General features: G+C 41.5%; 1 protein-coding gene across 1 annotated transcript in view; it reads left to right on the top strand.

The window, feature by feature from the left end:
• LOC124177767 (suppressor of lurcher protein 1) overlaps positions 1 to 24,623 on the top strand; it is a 354,466-nt gene that overhangs the window by 177,566 nt on the left and 152,277 nt on the right. The window contains exons 5-6 of the mRNA XM_046560556.1: positions 3,862 to 4,018; positions 5,084 to 5,143. Of these exons, the coding sequence (XP_046416512.1) occupies positions 3,862 to 4,018; positions 5,084 to 5,143 (217 nt within the window). The remainder of the gene's footprint in view (positions 1 to 3,861; positions 4,019 to 5,083; positions 5,144 to 24,623) is intronic.

The following is a 24,623-nucleotide window of genomic DNA, read 5'->3' as shown; positions in this document are numbered from 1 at the left end:
GTCTTGATAAAGGAGGAGACCTGGAAACCTGAAAGTCAATTGCACAATAGAATTCTCGCGAAACTGACGACAGAGTCTGGCCCGAACGCAATCGCAATCTCACCTCATTTCTGAATTCCAACAAGACCAGGCAAATTTGGTCTTAAGTCAGTCAATACGCATTACCGTTCTAGGTATGCCTTTCTCTTATAGGGTTGATAACATCTGTTTGCTGAAGAGCAATTCTGGCATGTTTATTGGACCGTGAACTTTGTGTAAACTAAAACCAATGTTCGGCCTGTATCTCGTACGAACAATTTAACAGCGAACTTTCAAAATTCATTCCAGAGAAATAATGAGACCATTAAATTCTTTCGTAGAAATAGTAAATATAGCTGGCATAGTGAAGGTTGAGGAGTCTCAGACCATGCACTTTATCTGTAAAAACAACCGCAAAAAAAGAGTCACGGTGTGTTGCAGACATGATTTATAGTACTGGCATGTAAGGGTTCATATAATGCAATTTCCTTCTTACTAGTATCCCTCACCGCCGGGGGTTCGATAAAATGGTTTCAGGAGGTGGTGAATTTTACGAGATATCACCCGACTCCTATTTTTACTGTTAACCCATGGACAACAGGAGATATTTCGCTCGCTTCACGCCTTATCATTTACTCTGGATACTTACTCTGGATACGTGTGATGGCGTATGCGTCTTACGACTGAGGACCTTTTTCACCTTTAAAAGTTCGCAAGTTAGTCTTTTTGCTTCCTTTAGTTTGAGCATGCACTTTCTTAATTGAGAAGATTCGATCCAACCTGCCCAACGCCCTTACACAACACGGGGACGATTCTCGAGTCTCGGTCTGCTCGCAATTTCTTCAAAGAAACGAACGCTCCTCAAATAGAAAGACTTACTTCTAGAAAGAAAAAAATTACACTACGAGCACAAAGTGCACATCGCCAGCTCTAATTGCAGACGAAGAAAGCGCTCTTATCTAGCTGGAAGCACCGCTAAGGACACCCATTAGGTATCCGGAACCATCTCCGCACGGGCATCTATAGGGCAGACCGTAAAATGGTCTACCTTTATTGTATTTACTGGCGGGACGGGAAAAATGACGCCGAGGTATAAACGCAGAAGCAGGTTCAATGGGACAATGAATTTGGCCTTCTCGCCTCGTCACGAACTTGCCAACTTCTAATTTAACGTAGAAATCGAAATTTCGTAAGTAGTATTTGACAATGAAATATTGCAGCGAAGTTCATTTACTCTCGAATTGATGTCCGATGCATTATTCGAGAGTGCCAATTTCGGAGAGGCCGTAAGATCCAGTGTTGGATGTTTAATTTGTTTGGTAATTGAATGAATCACTCGGCAAAGACTCTGCGATTGCCTTTGATCTCAGCGTTACGGTGGTAATTGCTTATAATGTATTTTTCATTGCTTCTTGATTTGTCCATTCCGAATCCCGTGATCATTACTCAGAGATCGGTGTGTCTAACCGGAGAACCATGTTTTCCGTGAACTTATTTAGAGCGAAGGTTTCAAACGTTGTATCGCATTGCACGAGAGTAAAAATTAGAAACATTTACTACGTTCGAGAGATACGCTGTGAATGTAATATATTTCCAAATTTGTATGAAACGCGAGCCGTACTTCCGTACGTACGTAGGCGAAAGCAACGGGACATGGAACCACGTAGAGAGAAGCGCCAGAAGCGCTGCAGAAAATAAGATGCATGAGAGAAGTGCAAGTATTGTGTGACGCGGTTGGATAGACCGAGCAAATATAGCAGAGGCTTCACGGTTGAGGGTGGTACAACAGGATTACAAGGGTGAGGGAGCCGCCTGCGGTTTCTCTGGAAAATAGAACAGAGAGAACGTAAAGTGGGACGGGAATAGGAAGAGCAGAGATTGAAAAGACAGGAGAGGTTGAGATCTCAGGAACGGAGAACGGAAAAAGGAGAATGGTTTAGTTGTATTTGATTTAAGGAGTTCAATGGCGAAAGTAACCCCGGGATAAACTAAACTTGCATCGCCAGGTAAAAGGGTGGACAGAAAACAAGGTTTGGTTCTAGTGGGAAAGAGGGAGAGAAAGAGAGTGGGAGAAGGAGGGAGAGCTCCTCGTCCACGATATCCTTGGTAAACTCTTGACAAGTTTTCGCGTAACTTCTTCGAACAAAGAGTTATAAAAGCCCCGTCTTATCGCCAGCTGCTCATCGTACGATGTGCTAAGAACTTTCTCAGGGACCCTCGTTCACCACACGAGTTTGATTTCGAGGTGAGAATAAGAATTAAACCATGAAACAGCCTCGACTACCTGTCAAGGAAGGGCGACTCCCGGGAGGGTGTCACGATTACCAACTTTTACCAATAACTTTTTTTCTCACCGAGACAGATATCGTCCGGAAATATAGGCTCAAATTTTTGTGCCAACACGTTTGGCACGTCAGGACACTTTCATTCCCACTTTTTGGTGGAAGTTTTTATTTTTGCCAAATCGATTTCTCCTCAAAATATTTTCACCCTCTGGCATCTCGAGTTTCTTAAGCGGAAGTCGGTGCAGGTCTGCAATATATCTTGGCCCAGACGGTCCGCTATCACTTTGTTTCGTCTTCTCAGTCTAGGAACAGTGCCAACCGTGCCGAAGTGCATCTCGGAGTTCAAGAATTCCAGCCCCGGTAGAAGAGTCAAATACCGAACCCTGCGTTTGCGGGAAGACATTCGCACGAGTTGCTCGGTAGCATGACTGTCGATCAACTCGGAAATTCACATGATTTAGTTACGCACTTGTATCCTCGCGGAGAAGAGAAGTCAAACTTCGTTACCATTCGCAGAAAAAGTTACAGTGAAACTTCTCTTAACGTACACCTCCCAACGATGGTCTCTTGAACGGACAGTCTAAAAATCTCAAGAAGCACAATTTACAGGTTAATGTTATTTTGAATAACGGACACTACTCAATAACGGACGATATTTTTAGTCCCGAAGATGTCCGCCATTGGGAAGTTTCACTCTATCAAAATTTCATTACTGGCTGAAGGTTTTGATCCTAATTTGGCGGAGCAAAGACTGTGTATGAATAACGAACACCGTTTCTCATAATCAGTGGATAGTCATGATCAGTAATTCGCTTAGACTGACAGAAGTGATTGTGAACAGCGAGCTTGAACCCTTCTACGGTAATTTAGTCCCCTGGGAAGCCTCCGATTACTCGAACACCTAAAACACGTCCCAAAGGGTATGGATCAGAGCATCATTCCGAAATCGGAATTAATATCAAAGCCTGCGGACGTTGAGAGGAAGTAACCGGAGACGAAAATACCTGCAGGCATCCCTCTCAGAGGCGTGTCTCGCTTTCACTAACCTGATCAACCCATCTCGAGTTGCGTCTGGTTGTTGGCAGGTCATTATGTCATAGTCTGATTACGTCAGTCACGTGTCAGACTGCCGCGAAAAGCGACGTCATTTGTCAAGAGATAAGTGAGATGTATACTGTGTGCGCTAGCCTACAGTGACGTAAGGTAAACTGAATATCTTGCCAATCTATTTTTTCCTCTCACACTCTCTTTCCGTACTTTTCTCTCTTCTTCCCGACAACTCTCGGCCAAGGTTAGACTCCTTTTTACAACGCCGCACGGCGCCGCCTCCATCCGTCAAAAACCAATCGATGAGTGCTTCTCTCGAGATTATACGACACAGTGATGGACTGCTCTCGCGTCGTCATTCTGTGATGAGGAACATTCGATTCTTGCCAATTCAGGTCTCGGGAATGGTTGAATGAAACATGGGACGGAGATGAAGGAAGAGGAACCGATTGACCCAACATTCTTTGACCAGTGACCCTGTTTAATAAACCCACGTTCTTTCTTGTTTCAGGAAAGTTCGAGATCGACGGACAACCGATACCGGGAAGCATGTGTGACTACGAATTCGTCAGCTCCACCCTCACGCCACTGCGTGGACGGTTTTACTCGCCTCGCTATCCGTCCTCCTACCCGAAGAACATCCGGTGCTCGTACCGGTTCCGGGCAAGGTAACTATACGGTATAAACACACCCTGTCCCCTTCCTTGACTCACTCTCCGTATCTTTCCATCTCTTCCTCCCATCCTCTCGTCACAAGAAATTCTTGTGCTTCCGACGGCGAACAACTTTCCTCATTTCTCACCGGGTCTTCTTGTCATACAGTCATGAAACTTTCTATATTCTACCTCGCCTCCTCTTTCACCTTTCTCAAATTACTGTTTTAAGGTCGGGTATAATGTACGTAAGGATATTTGGAAATGGGCTGCGATAAACTTGGAAAAAGTTTGCAAGTACAAACAAGGACCAAATTGGTGCGGAATATAATATCGTTGGGTAAAGCTGTGTCAAATGGTCTCGCAACTAGATCGTGGTCATAGATATTGTCTTTTAAGATCAATCGTTCAAAATCACTTGTTACTGTTCATCCCATCAGTCCAAATATAAGTTTCAGACCATTTTGTGAATACTAAGAGTTTGGAATGTTCGGGAATGGGATGTAATTTTCATAACGAATACTACAAATACCGGTCAAATTTATGCACCAAATGAGCCCCGACATATATATAGAGTTTATTAGGCGTTGAGAAGGGATCTTGCCGTACAATCCACGGATTTAGATTACAATAAACCTTGACCCATAGTCAGTTAAGTCTCGGAAATGTCTTTAATGAACTCATATTCTAGACTAGAGTCGCAACTTTCGGAAAGTTATATCATTCACTGACTTTATTACTCTCTGCAGTCCACGATATTCGAAACTACGGTATCATTTCACGATCGATCGGTATTAAAACCACTCTGCTTCTGTCATTTCGTCTTTTATTTCTTCATTGTTTTATAATATTGGATCTTAAAGTTACGTGGTCTGACAATCATGATAATAATAATAATAATAATAATAATAATAATAACAACAATAATATTGTTATCGATATTAATGAGGGAGAAAAGAAAGTTTGACAGACTTATTTCACGTTGATAAATTCTTCGAAAATGTATAATATTTTCTCTGCTGTGTCACAGAAGGCCAATTATTGAATTCAAAGGGCATAAATATACTTTCATTGTTACAGATTAAAGGAACGAATTCGTGTGCTGTTCGAAGAAATCGCACTGCAGAAGGGTGATCTGAGGTAAGCCAGAGTCGAGGTTGCGTTATTCTTATTCGAAACTAACTTGATATTAACCAATGTATCGTACAAAGGCCGAACGGCATAAGCTGGAAGGGTGCAGATCAAAGTCTGGCCCAAGATCATTTGCGTATCTTTCAGAGGTTGATACAAGGAACAAAACGTACTATTGTTACGGTGAGGCAAACAATTCTTCCATTGAGAAATCGACTAAAGGACAGAGACCGAGGGCTGCTGGTTCCCTTTGACTGGCGAAGGGTGCCGGCTGTTTCTTTATCATTTTCGCGCGTAATACCGTAAGGGTGAAAAGAGTAGAGAGGCGAGAGATGTATAAGACAAACGGGCCTCAAAATGAGGCATAAATGCCTCACTTAAAAGTTAAGCCACTCTCGTGTTTTCCACCGACGGCCACTTTTTTCCCCTCTAACTTTCACTCTCCCTTTTTACTTTATTCTTCTACCCAACGGGAGGGGCAAATTTTCTGAGCAAATACTCAATTACAAAACTATGCGAGTCACTTATGTTCACACTATATACGTCATTGCGTGCACGGATTGAATTCCGAATCGGCTTTACTTGAAATTTTTCACCGACTATGCGGAAAGTTTTTTCACCAATTATTGATCACTCGACGATTATTTTCAATTTTCACTTTTTGCTCACTCACCTCTTCTACAACCGATTGATTTCGAGTGGTTAATCGAGTCGCACTTATCTATGAATCGAACATTTCTAGCCTCGATGCCAGCAGGTGTTTACCAATGCACGGAATTCCGAAGATCTATGGCAAATCTTCCGTATAACATTCTATTTGCCCGTTAAGTTATATCATGGAAACGATGATGGAACCGCGTCAAGTCCAATGGACCATTAAACTAATCAAATAGCTTGTACAAATGTTTGCGAAACGTTCCGACGTCTTCACTCTACGGCTTTTCCTATAACGTACGAACGGATATCGGTACGCGATTGACTCTATCTGCAGCCAAGAAACGATCGAAACATTAAGAATTCTCACCGTGTGTGTACGAAGATCCGCTGAATTTCTATCGCTTACTTCTCGGATGAATTAATTGCTCGTTGGCTAAAAAACTGGGGAAAAGAAATTAATTTTGTGTAACCAATCATTGCATTTCTCTCTGTTTTTTTTTTTTCAAGTATGCAACTTTACGAATAATGAAAAAAAAAAAAAAAAAAAAACGGAAGCTCAGCTTGATCGACTGACCTCTTTTATCGTCCATACAGGTATAATTAATGCATAATTTAAAAAACTGACGTGGGATTTGCAGTAGATACTAATGTTCACGACTGGATGAAATAAATGTGTATTATGTATATCCGCAGATGTTATGCATGATAGATCGGAATTTTTGTCCGACAAGGAATTCTTACCTCTTTATGTAGTGATTTATTTGCAGAAACGAACGGAGTATCCAAGTACCAAAGAAAATACGTTTAACGTCGAAATCGATTCGAAACGAACGAGATACAACGAATTTATCGAGATACGGAGTTTCAGATAGTGAAGGTAAATTTAAGCTGGCTTCTAAATAGGCTCGGTTGCTAAGGCTCCCTGAGAGAGAAGACTCTCCAGTTTCCTTCAATAGAACGAATCAATTCACCGAATCTACCAGTCCGTCTAGGGAACCCAATACGATTATTCACTCACTATGAGTCCTTCGTGGCTCGAGTTGCGTAGCCGTAATACGAATCAATCAATAGAACAATAGATCCAACGAATAAGCTGCAGTGAATATTCACTCCGAAAATTTCACTCGCAACAACTGTTTGTGTTTCAGCGTGATATTTTAGCTTGGCCCATATTGTTCGATTCCTATTTCCATTGATATAGTCTTCTAATCACTCGTTCACGCTTCCATTTTGCGATAATATAAATTTGTAGAAGCCGCAAGAATTTCGTGATCCCTTTTTTTTTTTTTTTTTTGCAGTGAATAGACCGATTAATTGCGGCTCACTCACCAGAATTACATTCAATTTCTCTTTTAAACCTTATTGTTTTCGGGCAATGAGTTTATTAACCGGACAAAATTTCTATACAATAATTTTCGAGGATCCAGCGTAGTGATGTAAAAAAATGAAGACTGAATGTGCAGGAGAAAGTGGCGGAATTTTTATCCAGGTGAAATTACTGGGGTAAGTTGAGAAAGGAATCGAGTAGAAAATGAAACAAGCTGAGTAGCTACACGCTATGCAAAAATTAACAATTTTGCAAGGCTCTTCTGCATTCCGAAGGCCAAGTATCGAGACAAAGTGATGCAACAATGATAGAAACTGGGGAAGAAAGGTCGAAGAAAGCAGTACAGTAACAATAAATGCCAAACGAGCAATACCGTCCCCTGTTTAAAATTGCGATAGCTAGAGAGAGGGTGTAGGAAAGAAAAGGATCGAAAGAGGGACGGGCGAAGCGGATTTAAGCAGCATTGTTCTACGGGGAGGGCGGAGATCTGACGTATTATGAACCCATGAATGAAACATAGGCCTTCGCAACGCTGGATTTTACGAACGCCGATAAGTCAAAGGCCTAATGCCTCCGATATTACCTACATAAATCTGTCCACTCCTGATACCGGCTGACGCCGGCCGGCGAATCGGTAGGCTGACCTCACGCTCTTCGCTCGATGAACATGTCAAAACCGCGTGTCGACAAGTCCCGGATCCAGGCGTCATCCGAAATCCACGTTTCGATTTAAATTTTCCCCGGAGAAAATAGCTGGGATCGAATAGGGAGAGATGTCTTCGGGGTAAAAGGGAGTGGAAATTTTTAGAAATTTGATATTTTTAAATTCGCAAACGTTACCGAGATTTTCCCCTTCGTAGAAGGAATAATATTCCACGTCCTGTTGCCGCGAAATGAAATTCCTTTCCTTCGAGATATTCCGTGCACTTGAGCATGCGAAACTGAAGACAAATGCGACATACCTCAGATCAAACGAAAATTTTTTAGGCACGATCGTAAATGATTTAAAGATTCGCAAATTATGAAATTTCACAACTCCCGTCATCTCTGGAAAAGTTTTGTATCTTTTGTGCTGTAACAGTTGTAACGAATCGGTGAGAATGTCCGATCGATCGGAGATGTTACAAAGATTACCGAAGGAGAAGAACAAATGAATTCAAATCTGGTTGGTCGTTTTTTCGAGTCTGAGTCCACGTGAAATCGGAGAAACCTGCAGAGTCCCCGGCGGAATGAAATTAAGGAAGCTCAATACGGAATTAGACGAGAGTTGGAGGATTTATCAGGGATTAACTCCTGCAGGCTGGTGCAGTTTGACCGGGTTTCAAGGAATGTGTGCGTAAAGAGACTCTGCAGCCGGTAAACCGCGAGGTGGTTCATCCCTTAGCATCACCTGCGCCACCACCAAGTTTCGAGACGAGAAAATAGTGGAAAAAAAAACGAACGTACGCAAGCAAACTTCTATCCGGGTTAACTGTACGAAGATCCCGGAGTTTGTTTCCTCGGCGCGAATCGTGCAGCTCTCTCTGTATGGACTTTCTCACTGTCGTCAGACTCTGAGCGACGGAGGTATCAAGAACGAGTGTAAAGAGGAGTTGAAATACTTTGCATTAGAACACAATGGGGCCTCGGTCTCGGCTGTCGCCACGTTCGCACAAAGGTTAATCGTTCAAAGTTACCAACTTCATACCGTCAGGGGTTTTAATTGTTGAGGACAATTATTACCTCCGTGAAACTTTGCTCTCGGTTTCCTTCCACTAGTGATTAAATCTTCTAAAACACTTTGCCGACTCGACTGACGTGTCATGATTGTCTTTTGCTATATATATATATATTGATCCTCGAAGGAACGCCCGCGTCTTAAAGGATGTGGAAGAATTTCAACAATTTTCCATCGCCGAGCGGGTTCGACGATCGATTTTGATCCAGCTTTTAGCAGTTATTTATTGAACGTTTTCGATATCGTTTCGATATATGTAGTATGTGAAAATTTTTTAACTACACTCGGAAAAGTTTTTCTGCGTAATGAGCAAAATTTGCTCCTAGCAACGAAATTTCAGAGTTAATATTCATCAGACCAAACATCATTTTCTCACAAACAAAAAGTTTATTTGATCTTATAGCGCGCAGAAAAGAAAATGTTTTCATGTTGTTTAAAAAAAGCTCTGGCACCATAATCTTACAGATTCTGTTGCAATTGCAAAATCGGATTTGCGCAGTAAAATCATTCAGTAATGATTGAAAAATGATCGATTAATTGTCGTGACTGAAAAAATTATCGCCTGATCGTAGTTTATATTGCTACAAAAATTAAGGGCCACATCAAACAACGACAAAGAAATATGCCATTGTGAATTGACAGACTGATTCAACGGTATCAGACCACGCATGATTCGGTTCTACTGATCTTACTAGATACATGCCTGTAGCATCTCCTTATAATTGCTGATCTTACTTCTCTTACGAGAAAGGATTTTTAACTCGTTACAGACACTATTTTACTATTTCAGCAAAAAATTTTGTAGAGTCACGGTATAACATATTATTTAATAGCGATAATTAAGCTGTAGCCTTCATGATTTCCTGAATCTTACTGATCTTTATTCACCGAATAGATTTAGCGGGCTGCATTGAATGATTTAGTTGAATGTACCGGAGCGTATTCAATATTTTGATAATATCACGAAAAATGTATTATTTCATTAAATCGACTAAATTCCAAGTGAGATTTCGTGTTTTGAAATGTATTTCATTGAAATTAATTTGTTCGCGATTTTGAAACAATTGTTTCATTAATTTGACTATTTACAACATAACATTATGTTTCCACGAGTGAATTTCGTGTAAAATGCGTCTACAAATTGATTCTTTTAAATGGGCCAAAAATTTCCTCCTTCAATGTTACTGCGATAAGATTCGATTCCCTGAAAATGCCATCTACTTACATTGTGTTTGAATATCGCAAGAGCCCGAAGGATATATCCGACACAGTTAACACGCAAGGGTGGATGCGTAGTCGTACGGAAAATGCAGCAAAGGAGAGAGCCCTCAGCTTTTTGAGGAAGGAAAATTGTTACGTTAATCCCGTATGTATATGTGTCTGCGTGGCTCGATGTTGAAATTTTCGTTTTGTATACAAATTAGATGATTTCCCAACGGCGCTCGCCTTCTCTATGTACGAAATAAGACCAACCTAGCTGCGATGTAGCAGCCTGCAGGAGTGAGGATCACCTCGGCGAACAATCGGCTGGGGTACAAAAATGCAAAGACCAAAAAGTCGACGGAACGAAATCCCGAATGCCAAACTACCGACAATTGAAAACGTAGAGATTATAAATACGAGAAGTTGTCAGGTGGAAAAATAAAAATTGAGAACGCAAAAATGTATAAATAAATCGATACCGATATTTTTTTCAGAATGACCAAGATTACGAAGGGCAAAATATTCAATTGCGAAAATACCGAACAGTCAAAAAATCGAATTCACAAATGTTAGAGTCGTGCCTTTGTCGAAAATCTATGAATCCGAATTCACCAATAACGACTGACCAAAGACTCGAAAGGTCGAAATCTCGGAACCCGCTGAAGACAAAATGGCCAAAATGCCGGAAGGTTGGATGACGTCATAAACCCATATATTCTCTGGAACGACACGCGTATCCGATGGCCGGAGTCTGGTGCCATTTAGCACAAGCCCACGTAACCATGACAACCGTATTGCGGCCATTTGGCTTTCTGGCCCTTCTGCATTTTGCAAATCGTGATGTTGCTCCCTCTGAACCTTGATTGTCAACAACTATTTCTTTCAGTTTTACGGCTGTTGGAAGTATTAGCCGCTCTCGATTTTTAATTTCGGAACGTTCATTTTTCCGTATCTCCACATTTTATGCTTTGGTCATCCGGAATGCCGACTGTCCTGAAAATACTTTTTCCGATAAGCAGGCGTTCGGTTAAATGAACATTCGGGAAAACAGTTATTCAACTGGGTGATGTAGCAAAATTCCCAGCTTCGGTACGCTCGGTACGCTGGTCATTCGTTGTTTTAGAATTTTTATCTCGAAAATTTCGGGTTTTCGACCAATCGACTTTTTGGTCTTTCGGGATTTTGACCCCGACCCAACGATTCGCGTCGTCCAGTGACTTTGCGCCCTTTTGATACATACACGGTACGGAAAACGAAACGCGATCCAGAAAGTAGTAATTTTCAACAATATTGAGCAGAATTTCACCGTAGAATAGCGCTTGCGCGGCTTTCGTTCTCCGCTCCAATTTATTTATACTTTCATTTCGACCCTCTGTTCACTAAATTTTTTTATGCCGTTTGAAAGCAAAAGATTCAACTGCAAATACCGCCACGAATTGTTTGCAGCTTGAAACGAGTTTATTGTACGTACGTGAGATTTGCATTTTTCCAAGCTTCGTTGTGACTGCTTCCTGGAAATTTTACAAAACTCATTATTACCGACAGGTTCGAGTTTTCCTCGGGCAAGTTGTTGTATGGTCAAACCCACCGCGAAGTCGATGAATGATGTTTGCAAAAAATGCAAACTCTCTTTTTTTCACCTTCACACATTCACGGCTACCGGAAAAACCAGTTTCAAAAATATAAATAAACTCAAAATTGAACATTTACATAATTATACTAGTTCGAAAGGCAATTTTCGTCAATTCATCTGTAATATCTCGTCATATATAATATATACGTGTATATAATACATTTTTAATGCAGAATAACCTGATTTTCCAGTCAGTTTTTGGTAAGGACTGTATTTGAGACGTGACAGTGCTAAGAAATATGTGACGTGATAGAAATTAGTCAACGAATCGACGAATTTGCACTCTCTGAATATTGCGAAGTTTCGATGGATTCAAATGTACAAATTATATCGCATGAATTTTCAACGTTTTTTTTTTGTTTTTCGTTGCGACAACAGATTCGTTTATTCTCGGCCCATTTTTTTCATCAACCTATAAATACCTTATCCCCTCTATAAACAATATTTTATCAATGGAGTCAGCTGTTGTACTGAACCGGCGTACAATTTTATGGGCTAACCTGCCTTTAATCTTTGTAATTTAGTGAGCCATTCAGACGAGAGAAATTTTCGGAACAGTACTACGTCAGGTTAGTTTTGGTAACCGTGCAAAGCCGGCCGAATTTTACGTGCCATATGTACGTTATCTTCGTTTTTTGCCCCGTTTTCTTTTTTTTTTTTCGTTCCGAAAACAATAAACTCATTTTGAGGGCGCAGGACGCTAACGTGTTTGGAGAATTTATTCGTATTTCCTCTCCACGTCTCTCGTTTTACTCCTCTAACTTTCTCTCTCTCTCTCTCTCTCTCTCTCTTCGAGACTGAAGGATTCTATGAAAACAGCGGTTTCCGTGTAACCATGTGCAGATGTGCCGCCTCCGAACGAGGTGCTAAGAGTAATCCATCTGCCGTTAACGTGGAATGTGAACAGTGGCTCAAGTTATAATGGGTCGACCCTAGGCCACAACCGCACTCTGACACCGACGCTAATCGCTTTCATTAGTTTCTGCAGATGGTTTTCCCAGCCATGGAAAAGCGGGCCAATGTACCCGTACATCCTTTTCACACTTAAAACTTTCCAAAAAACTGTACGGCTGAGTGGGCCCAACCGAAAAGCCCGGCTTTCAGTCGGACGCTAGCCAAAGATTTCGGTCAGAAGCCGCCCAAAATCGGTGTGCTTATTTCGCCAGATCGAGAACAACAACGTATAATTATTATTTATGAAAATATAACCAATCTATTCTGCAATGATTATCAAATCTAAATCACAACCTTACACTTCCGGTGACGTAATCCAGCTTTGTACAGACAGTGAAAAAACCAAATTCATTCTTTATTAGGCAACGCAGAAAAATTAGGTTAACAAGTCGACGCTTACAATTTCTCTCCTGGTAGACGAATCTGAAGCAAGATTAGATCAGATTATTCAAAACTTTTGGTTATTTACACTAAAGTAGGGAAAAAGTATGTGTAGTATATTTTTTTCTTATTGTTAGTCGTTATAGTTATGACTGTATGATTTATCTTCGTATGTTATTATTTCGGGTTACAAATAAGTTGAAAAACGATGTGTTTTGCCCATGATTTCGACAACTTCTTTACACTAGGACTTTGGAGAACGTATTTTTTTTTTTCTTTCGAGTGATTACTCGATAAGGACCTTTTCAATTACTGTCTAATTTCATGTGTTTTATTTTTTTCTTTTTGCGATGAAAAAAGCCGAACTTGATCTTCTTCGAGAAGTAGATCCGAGACTATCTGGATCTTGTCGCTTGCGAATTCACGGGTAATGCATAATTTCTATCGCAATTGGGCTGCGACGTCTGAAGCTATTTGTTCTGGTTCGGAAAGAACACCTTTATTTCAAACTGATAGAGACAAAGATCTCTCACGCATCGTGAAGTAGCGCAAGTTGTCAGTGCAGGTGAACATGGTAACAAATAATTCGTGCTGACTGATCATAATTTTTATCGATTTAGCCTGAAAGATTTTTGCAGATTTTTAAAACCGGTTTATAAATATCGTTAAATATTTTGCCGTAAATTTATCCCTTACAGTCACGCAATTCAGTTACCTGACGATGCAAAGAGATTCAGGATTTGGCACGAAATATAAAAAAAAATTTCAAAGAAAAAAAGGGTGTCACTATAGTGGTTTCTGTAACTGAAAGGGTTAACCTAAAGAGAAAGATCTGACTGCAAACGTGTTAAATGATTTAATTCTGCAATTCTCAAACTCATCACTGTCTCTGTCTTAAACGTCTGTTTACGATAATACAATTTCAATCCCACCAATTTGACATCGAATTACGAATCTATATTTCGATCACTAGACGATGTCTTATCACGGCGTCGTAAAAGAATGAAGCCGATCATCAAAGCCCTTTTTAATCAAATGGATAATTTATGCTGGATATAACGAGATATTCGAACGGAACGAGCACTATTAACCAAGGATTTTTTTTCTCTCGCTCTGTCTCTTCAGCTGTTCAACGAATATGTTTCACAATGCAATGAATAATTCATTCATAATGAAATGAGTGTAATTTATTCCGATATCTCTGTCTGCAGAGTGTTTATTTGAAGGCGTTAATTTTATTTGAAATTATATTAATATTTATACATATATATATATAATTATTGTATTAATGAAGTTTGAAATTCAACTCCGTGAATCCAGATGAAATAACGATTTTCAACGATGGCGCACTTTCAGCATAAATAGAGCTGAAAGGATTTTGTACACAGTGGAAAACCAGATTTGATCCCATATTAATAATTACTTTAACGACGCGTGCATGATTAAGTTACACAATCCAATAATAATCAGATATCGCTCACAAACATAAAACTCAGTGAATCAGTATAGATTCTCGTGTATCAAGTGATTGAAATAACAATCACTCGTATTTTCTGTATTATTAAAAATCACGTAGAGAGTCACGAAAAATCACCATTGTGCGTATTTTTCTTTAGTCCAAAATCCATTATTGGATTTTGGATTCACGTTTTTTTAGCACATCTTCCCAAGTTATAATCTCTCGAAAAAAATGCCGCACCATGATTTTTCTTTACTTTACTTTCCTAACGCCTTACGAATCAACTAAACGTACCGCAAACACTTGATGATGAATATATTTGAATTAGGCATAGAAAAATCTGCGTAAGACAAACCTGGATTCATTATTGCCTGTCAAAAATCAACATTGTAAGACGTGAGACGGTTTCGTTGAATGCAAATAATAAGAGTACGTGAAACAATTGCTGCAATAACAGATTTCGTAACAACTTATCTACTTCCGATTGATTTCTTCTCTCGCGTATTCGACAGGGCATTGCCCAGTTGAGTCTGGGGAAGCTGAAACCCCGGGTTTGAAATGACAAGTCCCTCGGAGGCAATCGATGAGCGTCTGCAGAGGTCAGAGAGAGAGAGAATTTCCCGGCTAGTGGTGCCGGATTAGAGGGTGGGAAATGGGCATGAATCATCGAGTCAACCGCGAAATCATACCGCGGGTAGCGAGATCGTAAAGAGGGTTTCCCATTGTCATTCGCGGTCGAAGTCGCGGCCCCGTTAAACGAACATATCGCCCTTTGGTTGTGAAAAAATGCAGGGGAAAAAGAGAGCGGGAAAGAGGGTGGAAAAAGTCCGGGAATAAAGTATGGAATGAAAAAACAATTGGAAAGAGCGATTTTCCATTCGCAGTGTTATACGTGTTCACATGTCTGTGTGTGTGTGTGTGTGTGTGTGTGTATTTGTGTGTACGGTTGCGTTTGCGTATGAAGGCGTGAAAAACAACGCTTGGAGGAAAAGTAATATAATCAAGACAGTCGGGCGTCAACTGAAAGCGTCAGATAACAAAGAACTTCTCGCTCGTATTTTCCCTGTCAACGATGGATAAGCATCAAAACTTCCATCTCGCGTACGTTGAGGATGAAAATTTTAAAATGAAGAGTAAAATAAAACGCATCAACTACTCGCACGTTTGAGTCGGCGATAATTCAACTCGGAGTGCAGGAATTAAAAGAAAACTGAGTATTTAAACGAACTGTACAGGCTTTATACCGCTACGCTGTCCGTATAATGCTGCACATAGGATTACGACGTGGCATTTATCTGTTTGCATTACCTGCATCGCGATGAGCTTTTTCTTTACCTTCTTTTTTTAAACAAGTGACGAGAGTCGTGGGATTAAAGTGGCCGTGCTTTTTATAACAGACGAGTCTAATGCATAAAGCATGGATTTTATATTGTCTCGAATGCTCGGGTGCTGCTCATTTTTCTGAATACGTGTCGCGGAACATTGCGACGGTTGACCGGATGCGGAACTTGTCATGAGATCGCAATTCGTTTTCATCTCCTACGTTGAGACTTGAAAGGAAATGACATCGCCACGTGTCCTTTATTTTCACGCGAAACATGACTGTCATCATCATCGCGTTCACTGATCACGGAAATTCACGTGTCATTTGGTTTTTCCTCCTTTCCAATTCCACCTGTATCAAATCCATCTTGAAACTGATCACGAATCGAAAATTATCGAAGATGCACGATTCTGGACAGAAAATTGATTGTCCGACTTACCGATAGCAGTTTTCACTAATGTCACACCCTCTTGTTTGGAGTACCTACCGATGGATTGTAATTTTCTACAAGATTCGACTCCGAAGTTGAAACCTTCCGACGACCAACCACGTGGACATTTTACCAGCGAATAAGGACGGCCCGTTATAGCTCGAGTGGCCGAGAGTTTTCCTGAATAAAAAAATTCCACCTCCCAAGTATGATATTTCATTAAAAAAAATCACGGGCTAAGCAGTTGCGTAGAAGAATTTTTGCTCCCCATTTTGTTGGCCCGTAAAAAATGTTGAAATAATTCAAACTTGAAGTGCCAAACGGGTCCTCGACGTGGAATTGACCCTCCAAGGGCGGATCATCTTCTCAGCAGTAAAGTTTTGCCCGCATTAGATGGGCATTTATACACTCTGCAATGGGCTCTGCACTTTTCAAACACTTAAGCTTCGCTTAATAGTTAATCCTTAACAAAAAATACATGTCGACTTGTAAGCCGCGTTTATGGTATAACGTTATACTGCCGCAGGTAGTATAAAAGTACTTGAAACTTTGCCCTGGCTGAAAGTCTGCAGCCTCGAGAAGTTGTTATACGTTGGAGCGGATAGATAACCCCGACATTTACTCGTCGAACGTCGTATATGACTCGATGTAAACGGCACGTCGCTATTTACTCAAGTCGCTTAGCCACGGAGAACGCGGACTTCCACATGCCATTCCAAGTCGCCAGTGGACTGACTGCTATTCCCTGCTATTCCAAGCTTGTCGCGGAACGCCGGATGCTCGGCGACACGGACGCGAGATCCTTAATCTTTTTCCACGATTCCGAATTTCCCTACAATTCTCAAATTAGAAGACCCGAAAAATTTGTTTACACGCCATGCGAATTTCGCGAGTTTGGCCCGCCTTTCATCGGCCATTTTTTGGTCGCCAATTTTATTCCACAAGCTTCGACTTCGTTCGAAGGGGGCAATTTTAGATAGCGTCAAGATGGAATTTGGTGCCGATAAAGTGTCTATACTGATTATCCTCGGAATCTTTCAGCGGCGTCATTTCAGATGACTTGATTTATTGCCAAGTGCGGAAAACCGTGAACGAACAACGTTCGCACAGCGAGTTAGAAAATTAACCGACTTGCTCAATCCCAATTTACCGAGATCGTAACTAAGCTCCATAAAATTATTCGCTCTGTCTGTTGGCGGTATTCTGAAAGCACTGGACGAATTTGTTCATCAATTTCAATTACCGTATCTTTATGACAAGCTTAGTGCAAATTTGAGTGTTTAGGATAGTGGTCGTATTATTTATCTAACGAGCTTGATAATTTCACGTCGAAATGAAAACACCTTGGACAATATTCGCAAGAATGGATCCGCTCCAGCGCTGTGGTTCTTCTGAACCGTAAGCTGGGTCAAGTGACGTTTCTAAAACTACTTCATCGGGACCCGTGACTCGTCGGGGGAATTTATCAAGGATCATCTCCGATGTCGCGCAAAATACTCAAGATCCTGGTCTGTGAACGTTCGCCCATCCCGACGTTTTCACATGTTCCAACATCGCCTCGGAGGCGTACCAACAATCCATCAATCAATCCGATGACACGCGTAGATGGAATGGCCATAAATATCGAGCCGCGAATAGGTGGTTTTGAGGTAGCAGCACCGGTTTTTCACCGTCGATGCAACGCTGAATCACAGTTAAAACGCAGGCAATACTTTACTCCGTTAAAGAAGACTTGGCTCATGAAGGCGGATCTGCAGTTCCTTTAAAAGCAGCCGACCCTGTTTAACTTATATTTTTAATATGCATCGTTTAAGAATTTTTACGCCGTGTAACCAGCCCGGATTTTTAATATGACAGCAGGCTGCGGTGGGTTTTTGGTGCAGCTGCTGGCTGCAAGGGTCGTTAAGAGTTCACGTTGGTGTAATACGTCCGCTAAGTGATCCGGTGGTAGATGATTAAACGGGACAAGTACCATTACCGACATTCAATTTCAATCTTCGGGAACTATTCGTCGTTAATCTCCTTTTCCATTCGGCATGAAACTTCTTCCAAACAAAGGGCAAGCAGTGTCCACCGCCTTGAAACTCAACAATTTTCAGCCATATTACTCTCGTCGATATTGGTTCTTATAACTCACCGTGAGAAAGAAAGGAGGAAACACAATTTCGAGAGGCTTATACTCAGGGACTCTCGAGCCTACATCGATCCGGCCGTAAAAAAGTCAATTGACTAAAACCATGGAATTTACATTTCAATTCGACTCCTGCAATCTTTGAACTCGCTGGTTGAAGAGGGCCTCCGTCGACGGCACTGTACCGCGGATAAAAGTATAGACATCGTAACTCTGTACATGGTGGAGTAGCGACGACGGCGGTGGAGGTTGCTGGTCGGATGAATGAAAGGCAAGCCTTCGCCGGGTAAGGACGAAGGGCAAGTACGAAGAACTGGAGAAAGGGGCGAAGGAGGTGGTGGCTGAGAAATGCCTCGATATATCAGCGCTAAGCTGCTCTGTCAGACGCACTCAGATATTATCCTGAATATGGTTGATGGATGCGGAGAAACTCTTCTCCCCGTGGTGGAAACCCTCGTCAATATATGTATATTATAAATATACACGCTTGCTTATTGTTCGGTCAAGATCCAGAATTCGGTTCTCGATTAACCTCCGGAGCTTTTTATCAGCGCGAGCAGCAACGGATGTAGGCACACCTACACGTACGCCTTCGAACTCGGAAATTCAATTATAACTTGGAGTTGTGCGGGTGCATCGATTTCTTTTTCCGCGGCTCAACCAGAGATATGAACTTGAACATTTCGTTGAAAACTCTGCCAGGCTGTCACCGATAACTTCCATTGCTCATTTTCCGCTGAAATAAACTTCCTGACCTTCTTCGTACGGACTGAAAATCACCATCCCGACGACAAAAGCCTTGCAGCTTTCGGAAAGGAAGCTGCGGGACTGCAGGGAATGTAATTTGGAATTATCAGGGTTGACTAAGCTGGTCAAATAGAGGTTCTTTTTATGGGACCCTCAAAGCGACAAAATTGGAAACAGTCGTGACTGTATGCATTCCAACAAGAACAAAATAGTTCTTGCCCCCATTCAGACATTCGCATACAGTGGGTTACGTGCTTGCCAACTCAAGCCCACAGGCAGCGAAACTTATTTGCTGCTCTCAAAGTTACACAGAGGCTAGATTAATCCGTTCCATACTGGTACTTTCACGTGCTGATTCAGACTTTCATTCCTCTCGCAGCGGTTCTCTTTGCATTCGGGTATCTGACCGCCCTTTATTCAAAGTGTCAGAGAGCCTAAAAAGCTCTATACTGCCAAGTTGTGGTGCCTCGTAATTTCTTCAACTTCTTCGATGAAACAGATTCGACAGCGGATGGTACGTATCGATGATAAAACTAAATAGTATATCAGGTCCATTTCTGCTTCGATTACCGCGTTCCAAACGCGACTCTCAATATCGAAGAGCCGGTACGTATCCAGCTTCCGTAGCAACTTTCAACCGCGACTTTATGACTCTCTAAAACTCTCCGAAGCTCGAAGAACGTTCCTGAAAGTACGACAACTAGCAGAGCACGCTAAGCACTTTCTATCGGGTACATGAGATCATAGAGTTCAAACTCGTTCATCTTTAAAGACCAGCCTGGAAGTTTCTTACGGTTTTGTTTTTTCCTTCTTCTCAAACACAATTCATGGGACGCGGTTTAGTTCACCTCCCTTCTCTCTCCCACAAAAGTTTATCAACCGGAAGCTGTATGGAAAAAAAAAAAAAAAAAAACAAAGTAAAAGAAAACCGGAATAAAAAAAAACCACCTACGGTTAATATCGACTACTGTTTCTTCGAATTAAGGGCTGTACTCTTCTCTGCATTCAGTCTTACTTCGAATCTTATAGTCCGTCTTAGAGTATCTCGTTCTATCTCTCTGACTTGGGACAGCCCTCTAATGAGGCTGGCTCTCCTAATTGGCAAACCCTCTTAGAAGTCAGAACTTGGACAGCTGCTACTGCTAGCCTAGGTTAAGGCTTGAGAAACGGAAGCGGAAGTGCAAGCAGATATTTATTTGGCTCCCGCACTCTGATGAGAGATCGTTTTAGGTTAGAAACTCCGAGTAGTTACTTTTCGAATTGATCCACGATTTTCCTATCACGCTTCCGTACTTCTTTCGCCAACTATTTACCTCTCAGTTCAGTAATTTGGCATTAGCGGATGTATTATATACACCTGATAATACTATTTCCAGTTTTGCTGATTTTGGGAATCCAAAAACTAGACTAGATAATTTACTTATTTTCCCTTCTCCTTGACTGAAAGTGCGATGTTTTCATTTTCGAATTAAAGAAATTTCGAATTGACAAATCGGTAAGCGATTCGTGCAGCGTTGGGGAAGAACTAAAATGACGGATAGTGCTTTTTATTTACGGAAGCATCTGATTCAGTCGCTTTTTCACCCCTTTGCGAGGTACAGCGTTCGTTCCTTGAACCGCATAGCACCCCGAAGAGCATTCACTTTTCCTCTCTCAACGAATGATTACCGCTAAATGCTCTCCGGTAAGTTCCTTGTACCACTTTCCGGATGGTATTAATGAAATACTGAACTCATCCTTACATTTTTCTGTGAAAAATTACTTCAGACTATCCTCAACTAATTCGCATAGTGTATACATATAGCTGGCAGCTAAGAGTTTCTGTAATCAAGTTTTTATGTAAGTAGACCCAGAAAATTCTGAAACCCACTATTTCTCTGTCTCTCTCTCTCTCTCTCTCTCTCTCTCTTCAATGGGATTTCACTTAAATTAGGGACACTATGAAATAATGTTAACCACAAATTATTTATCGGGAACAAATGCCAGGATCATGAACAGAGTCGCAATAGAAATCATCCCTCCATTCGCGCCGGGTGAAAGTTATTCGTTTATTCGTTCCACGAATTATATCCCACTGCTGCCCGACTGTCTTTGGCTGTGAATGTGTTACTCCCAATTGATTATCACTCCACAGTTTTAATTGATTGGCTGGAATCGCGCAACATGACTCAGAAACAAGAAACTACCATTGCAGGGTGAAATATCAAAGAGTTCTAAAGTGCCAAGGATCCCTCTCAGCTATTGGACTGAACAAAGTATCCCTCCGTATCCTTCTCATTCTCTCTCTCTCTCTCTCTCTATCGTTCTCCGGGTGTCTTTCTTCCTCTTCATCGCTCTCCGCCTCATGTTCTACACTACATCACCGGCCATTCTCATCCATTATTACAGACCGATAGTACAACACGAACTGTGAGATCAATTCCAGAGTATAATCTGTTTCGCTTCGCGGTTAGAGTCGACCATTTTTTAAACACCTGAAAATGGAAGAATCGAATTAGCGTAATGTACCGATCTCATTGCGCGGCAAAAGGTGTAATGTGTTCGAAGATGATGATGAATTTGAATAGATGGGAAACTGGGATTGCCCGAGAACAGACAGAATTCTACAGCTACGTCGCAGACGAGTCAGTAATACGAGTGACTAGGCGGTGCTGGGTGCAGGGCAAGGGATTAACGTGGCTGCGAGAATAGATTACATTAATATATAACAAACCAGTAGCGCCACCTGGGTTTTAATAACGAGGCTATACCGTGAAACGAAAGTAGGCACCAACGTGCCCACCCGCCTTCCGTCGTATACCAAAGCACTATTACATGATTTCCATAATCTAGGGTTGGCTCTGTCTTCTCCGGGTCCCAAAAATGCAAAATACATTTCCAAGCAAAATTGCACGCACCGCTCTGCTCTACGCCTCTTTCGGCGGCTATTCACGTGAAAATTACAACATATCAGATATTTTTTAACACCTTTTCTTGTAGTATCGATCGATGACTCGTTATCGGCGATTGTCGAATGTATCGTCCTCGGTTATACACCATGGACACGTAAATACTGTGGCCATTGTGACCATCGGTGTTAGGGTTCCCCAGGAGGGCTATGGGGCAGTTAATGTCTAGATTTCCTTGGCACGTTCATCGACCAAACCCACGTTCAGTGGTTTAATTTACCCGTAGCTGTGTAACGGTGCACTTTGCGAACGATTTCCAGATGCACTATAAACGCTGGAACCATAAATCTTCGGGAATCCGATACGTGACCAAGAGATCGAGAGTTTAGAACAGCTGATTCGAGATACAAGAAGCAAGAGTTGCAACACTGTAGAGCTTGGCAGGACACGGGGAATGAGGGAAAGGAGAAAGAGGATCGGTGGTCGCCGCGAAGGAAGTTGGTGCGAGAAGAGAGGAAGGTTAGAGTGTGAGCCAGGGTGTAAATTTCCATTGTTTTCTCTTGAAAAGAGGTGCAGGGATCCAGCCTTTGTAAACTCTGCCGACGTTTAAGTACTTACCATCTCCTTGCGGTTCCTAACTTTCTTTTATAACTTTCATTATTTCACGGACCACGAATATACCTTGGCTACTAAAAAAAGAAGAAAGATATAATAATCATAATAGTAAGAAAGGAGCGAACCCAACAAACGGACGCCCTTTCATTTTAACCTACCTCTGCGACACGCGACACTGGGAAAATTTTAAGTCAAAATATTCCTCACTTGAAAAAGTCATGCTTCATCTCATTTTTATACGTTATATCACCACGGCCATTCTTTTCATTACTTTCTTTCTATAACCGACTTATTCAATCGCGATATCATCAACGTTTTTAACCGGTATAAAACTTGCGGATTTGTAGAATTGATTTATCATTTGTTTTAAGAAGAAGCGGAAGAAAAGAAATAACGAGACGTAGAATAACCGTGCTCGCCTAGGAAGAACACTCGACGTACTTTGTTGAATAAAATAACAATCATTGTATTTCGACGAAATTCACTACGCGTTTGCCCTCAGATATTCCGACAAGTAAAACCGAGAGAATTCGAGTCCATCGGGTAATTTATTTTCAAATAAAAATTTAGATGAGCTTTATTTCATCAAGCTTCCATCCGCTCCCTCGGAACATCTTCTTTCAAGTGGCCTTACGAAACGGTACGTCGGTTAATTCAAAAAATGATGAGGGGGAAAAATTGCAAAGAAATATGGAAATTGAGAGGAAAATTTTTACTCATATAATTTTAATCGCAGTATCGTACCAAGGGGTGTACATAATTTGAGCAGGAGTTTTCATTCAAGAATTCCTCTCGGACTTGGGATAACAAGTTCGGTCGGTTATTCGCCTGAGTCGGTGCAAGGGGAAATTCCGAATTCACCAATGGTTTCTATACACGAGACACCAGCTGCATCGAGGCTAGTCGCGTTGGTTTAAAGATTCGCCGTTACCTTCGACGGCGTTACATCCCTGGTTCATTTGAATATCAACTAAAAGTTACCGGGTCTAGAATCGAGTTTCAAATGAAGATTAGCCGCGATTCCATTCGCTACTGTACAACGCCGGCCATAAGCTGACGGCATTTTCCTTCGCCGTTTAATGACTGCAGTGCAGGTATCGTTACATGAACCCCGGTTTTTAGTGCGGTCTTTTAGTTTCCCGTCCGATATTCCGCGCCTCCTATCTGTCTCTAAACCCTGAGGCAATCTCGCAAATGCACCGGCACGTCCTTCCGTCCTTCTGTTGGTCCTTTACCACGGGTCTTAGAAAAGGAGGAATTCTGTACAGGCATCTGCCCCTTCGTAAATTTTCGACAATACCCATGCCATGCGATCGGACCTGTAAGCTTTGAAGATTAAACTCAACAATAGTACCAAATTATACGATACGATTTCTCCTTGGCGTGAAAGAGCAAGGCTTCATATTCGCTTCAAACCGATATTCACGACGTGCCAAATTTTGACAAGTCTTAAATTCATGGTGCTTATTGCTCACTGATTTCAGGTTTGAGGTGTAAGATAGTGAATGTAAACAGAAAAACGAAAGCTTGAATATTTGTTGCTCCAAGCTTTCGGATTAAAAATAACGTTCCTTAGGTTGGAAGAATTGCGATAATTATTTTGCATAATTTTTCGGGCTGCTCTGGTAAAGAATGCGAAAAACTGGGTTTAAGCCCACCACCTTGGTCTCGCCAATTTGAATTTCGCAATCCTCGTAGAGTAGAATTGGTGATGAACAGGTCAAAAAACTCACGGAAACGTCTCTTCTGATATAAAAGAAGTCCGCGATCGCGTTTCTCGATAAAGAGCTGAACGGGCTTGACTTGAAACCTGAAGAAAACGATCACCCGGCAAGCGAGTAATCGCCGATCGAGCTGCGAACCTATTCGATGACGAAAGGACGGGCACTCGTAACGAGACCTCTGTAACTCAAAATGAGTAATTCATAAGATAACAGCCGTGTAAATCTCACTTTACGATGTCGAGTCTAGCCTGGAATTATCGAGGGGGAGATTCCCGGCCGATGGTTGGGCGCGAATGGGA

Source organism: Neodiprion fabricii, chromosome 1, assembly GCF_021155785.1.
Source record: "Neodiprion fabricii isolate iyNeoFabr1 chromosome 1, iyNeoFabr1.1, whole genome shotgun sequence".
In the NCBI taxonomy this organism is placed as follows: Eukaryota; Metazoa; Arthropoda; class Insecta; order Hymenoptera; family Diprionidae; genus Neodiprion; species Neodiprion fabricii.
The sequence above is the reverse complement of the archived record's forward strand: the minus strand, read 5'-3'. Positions and strand labels throughout refer to the sequence as shown.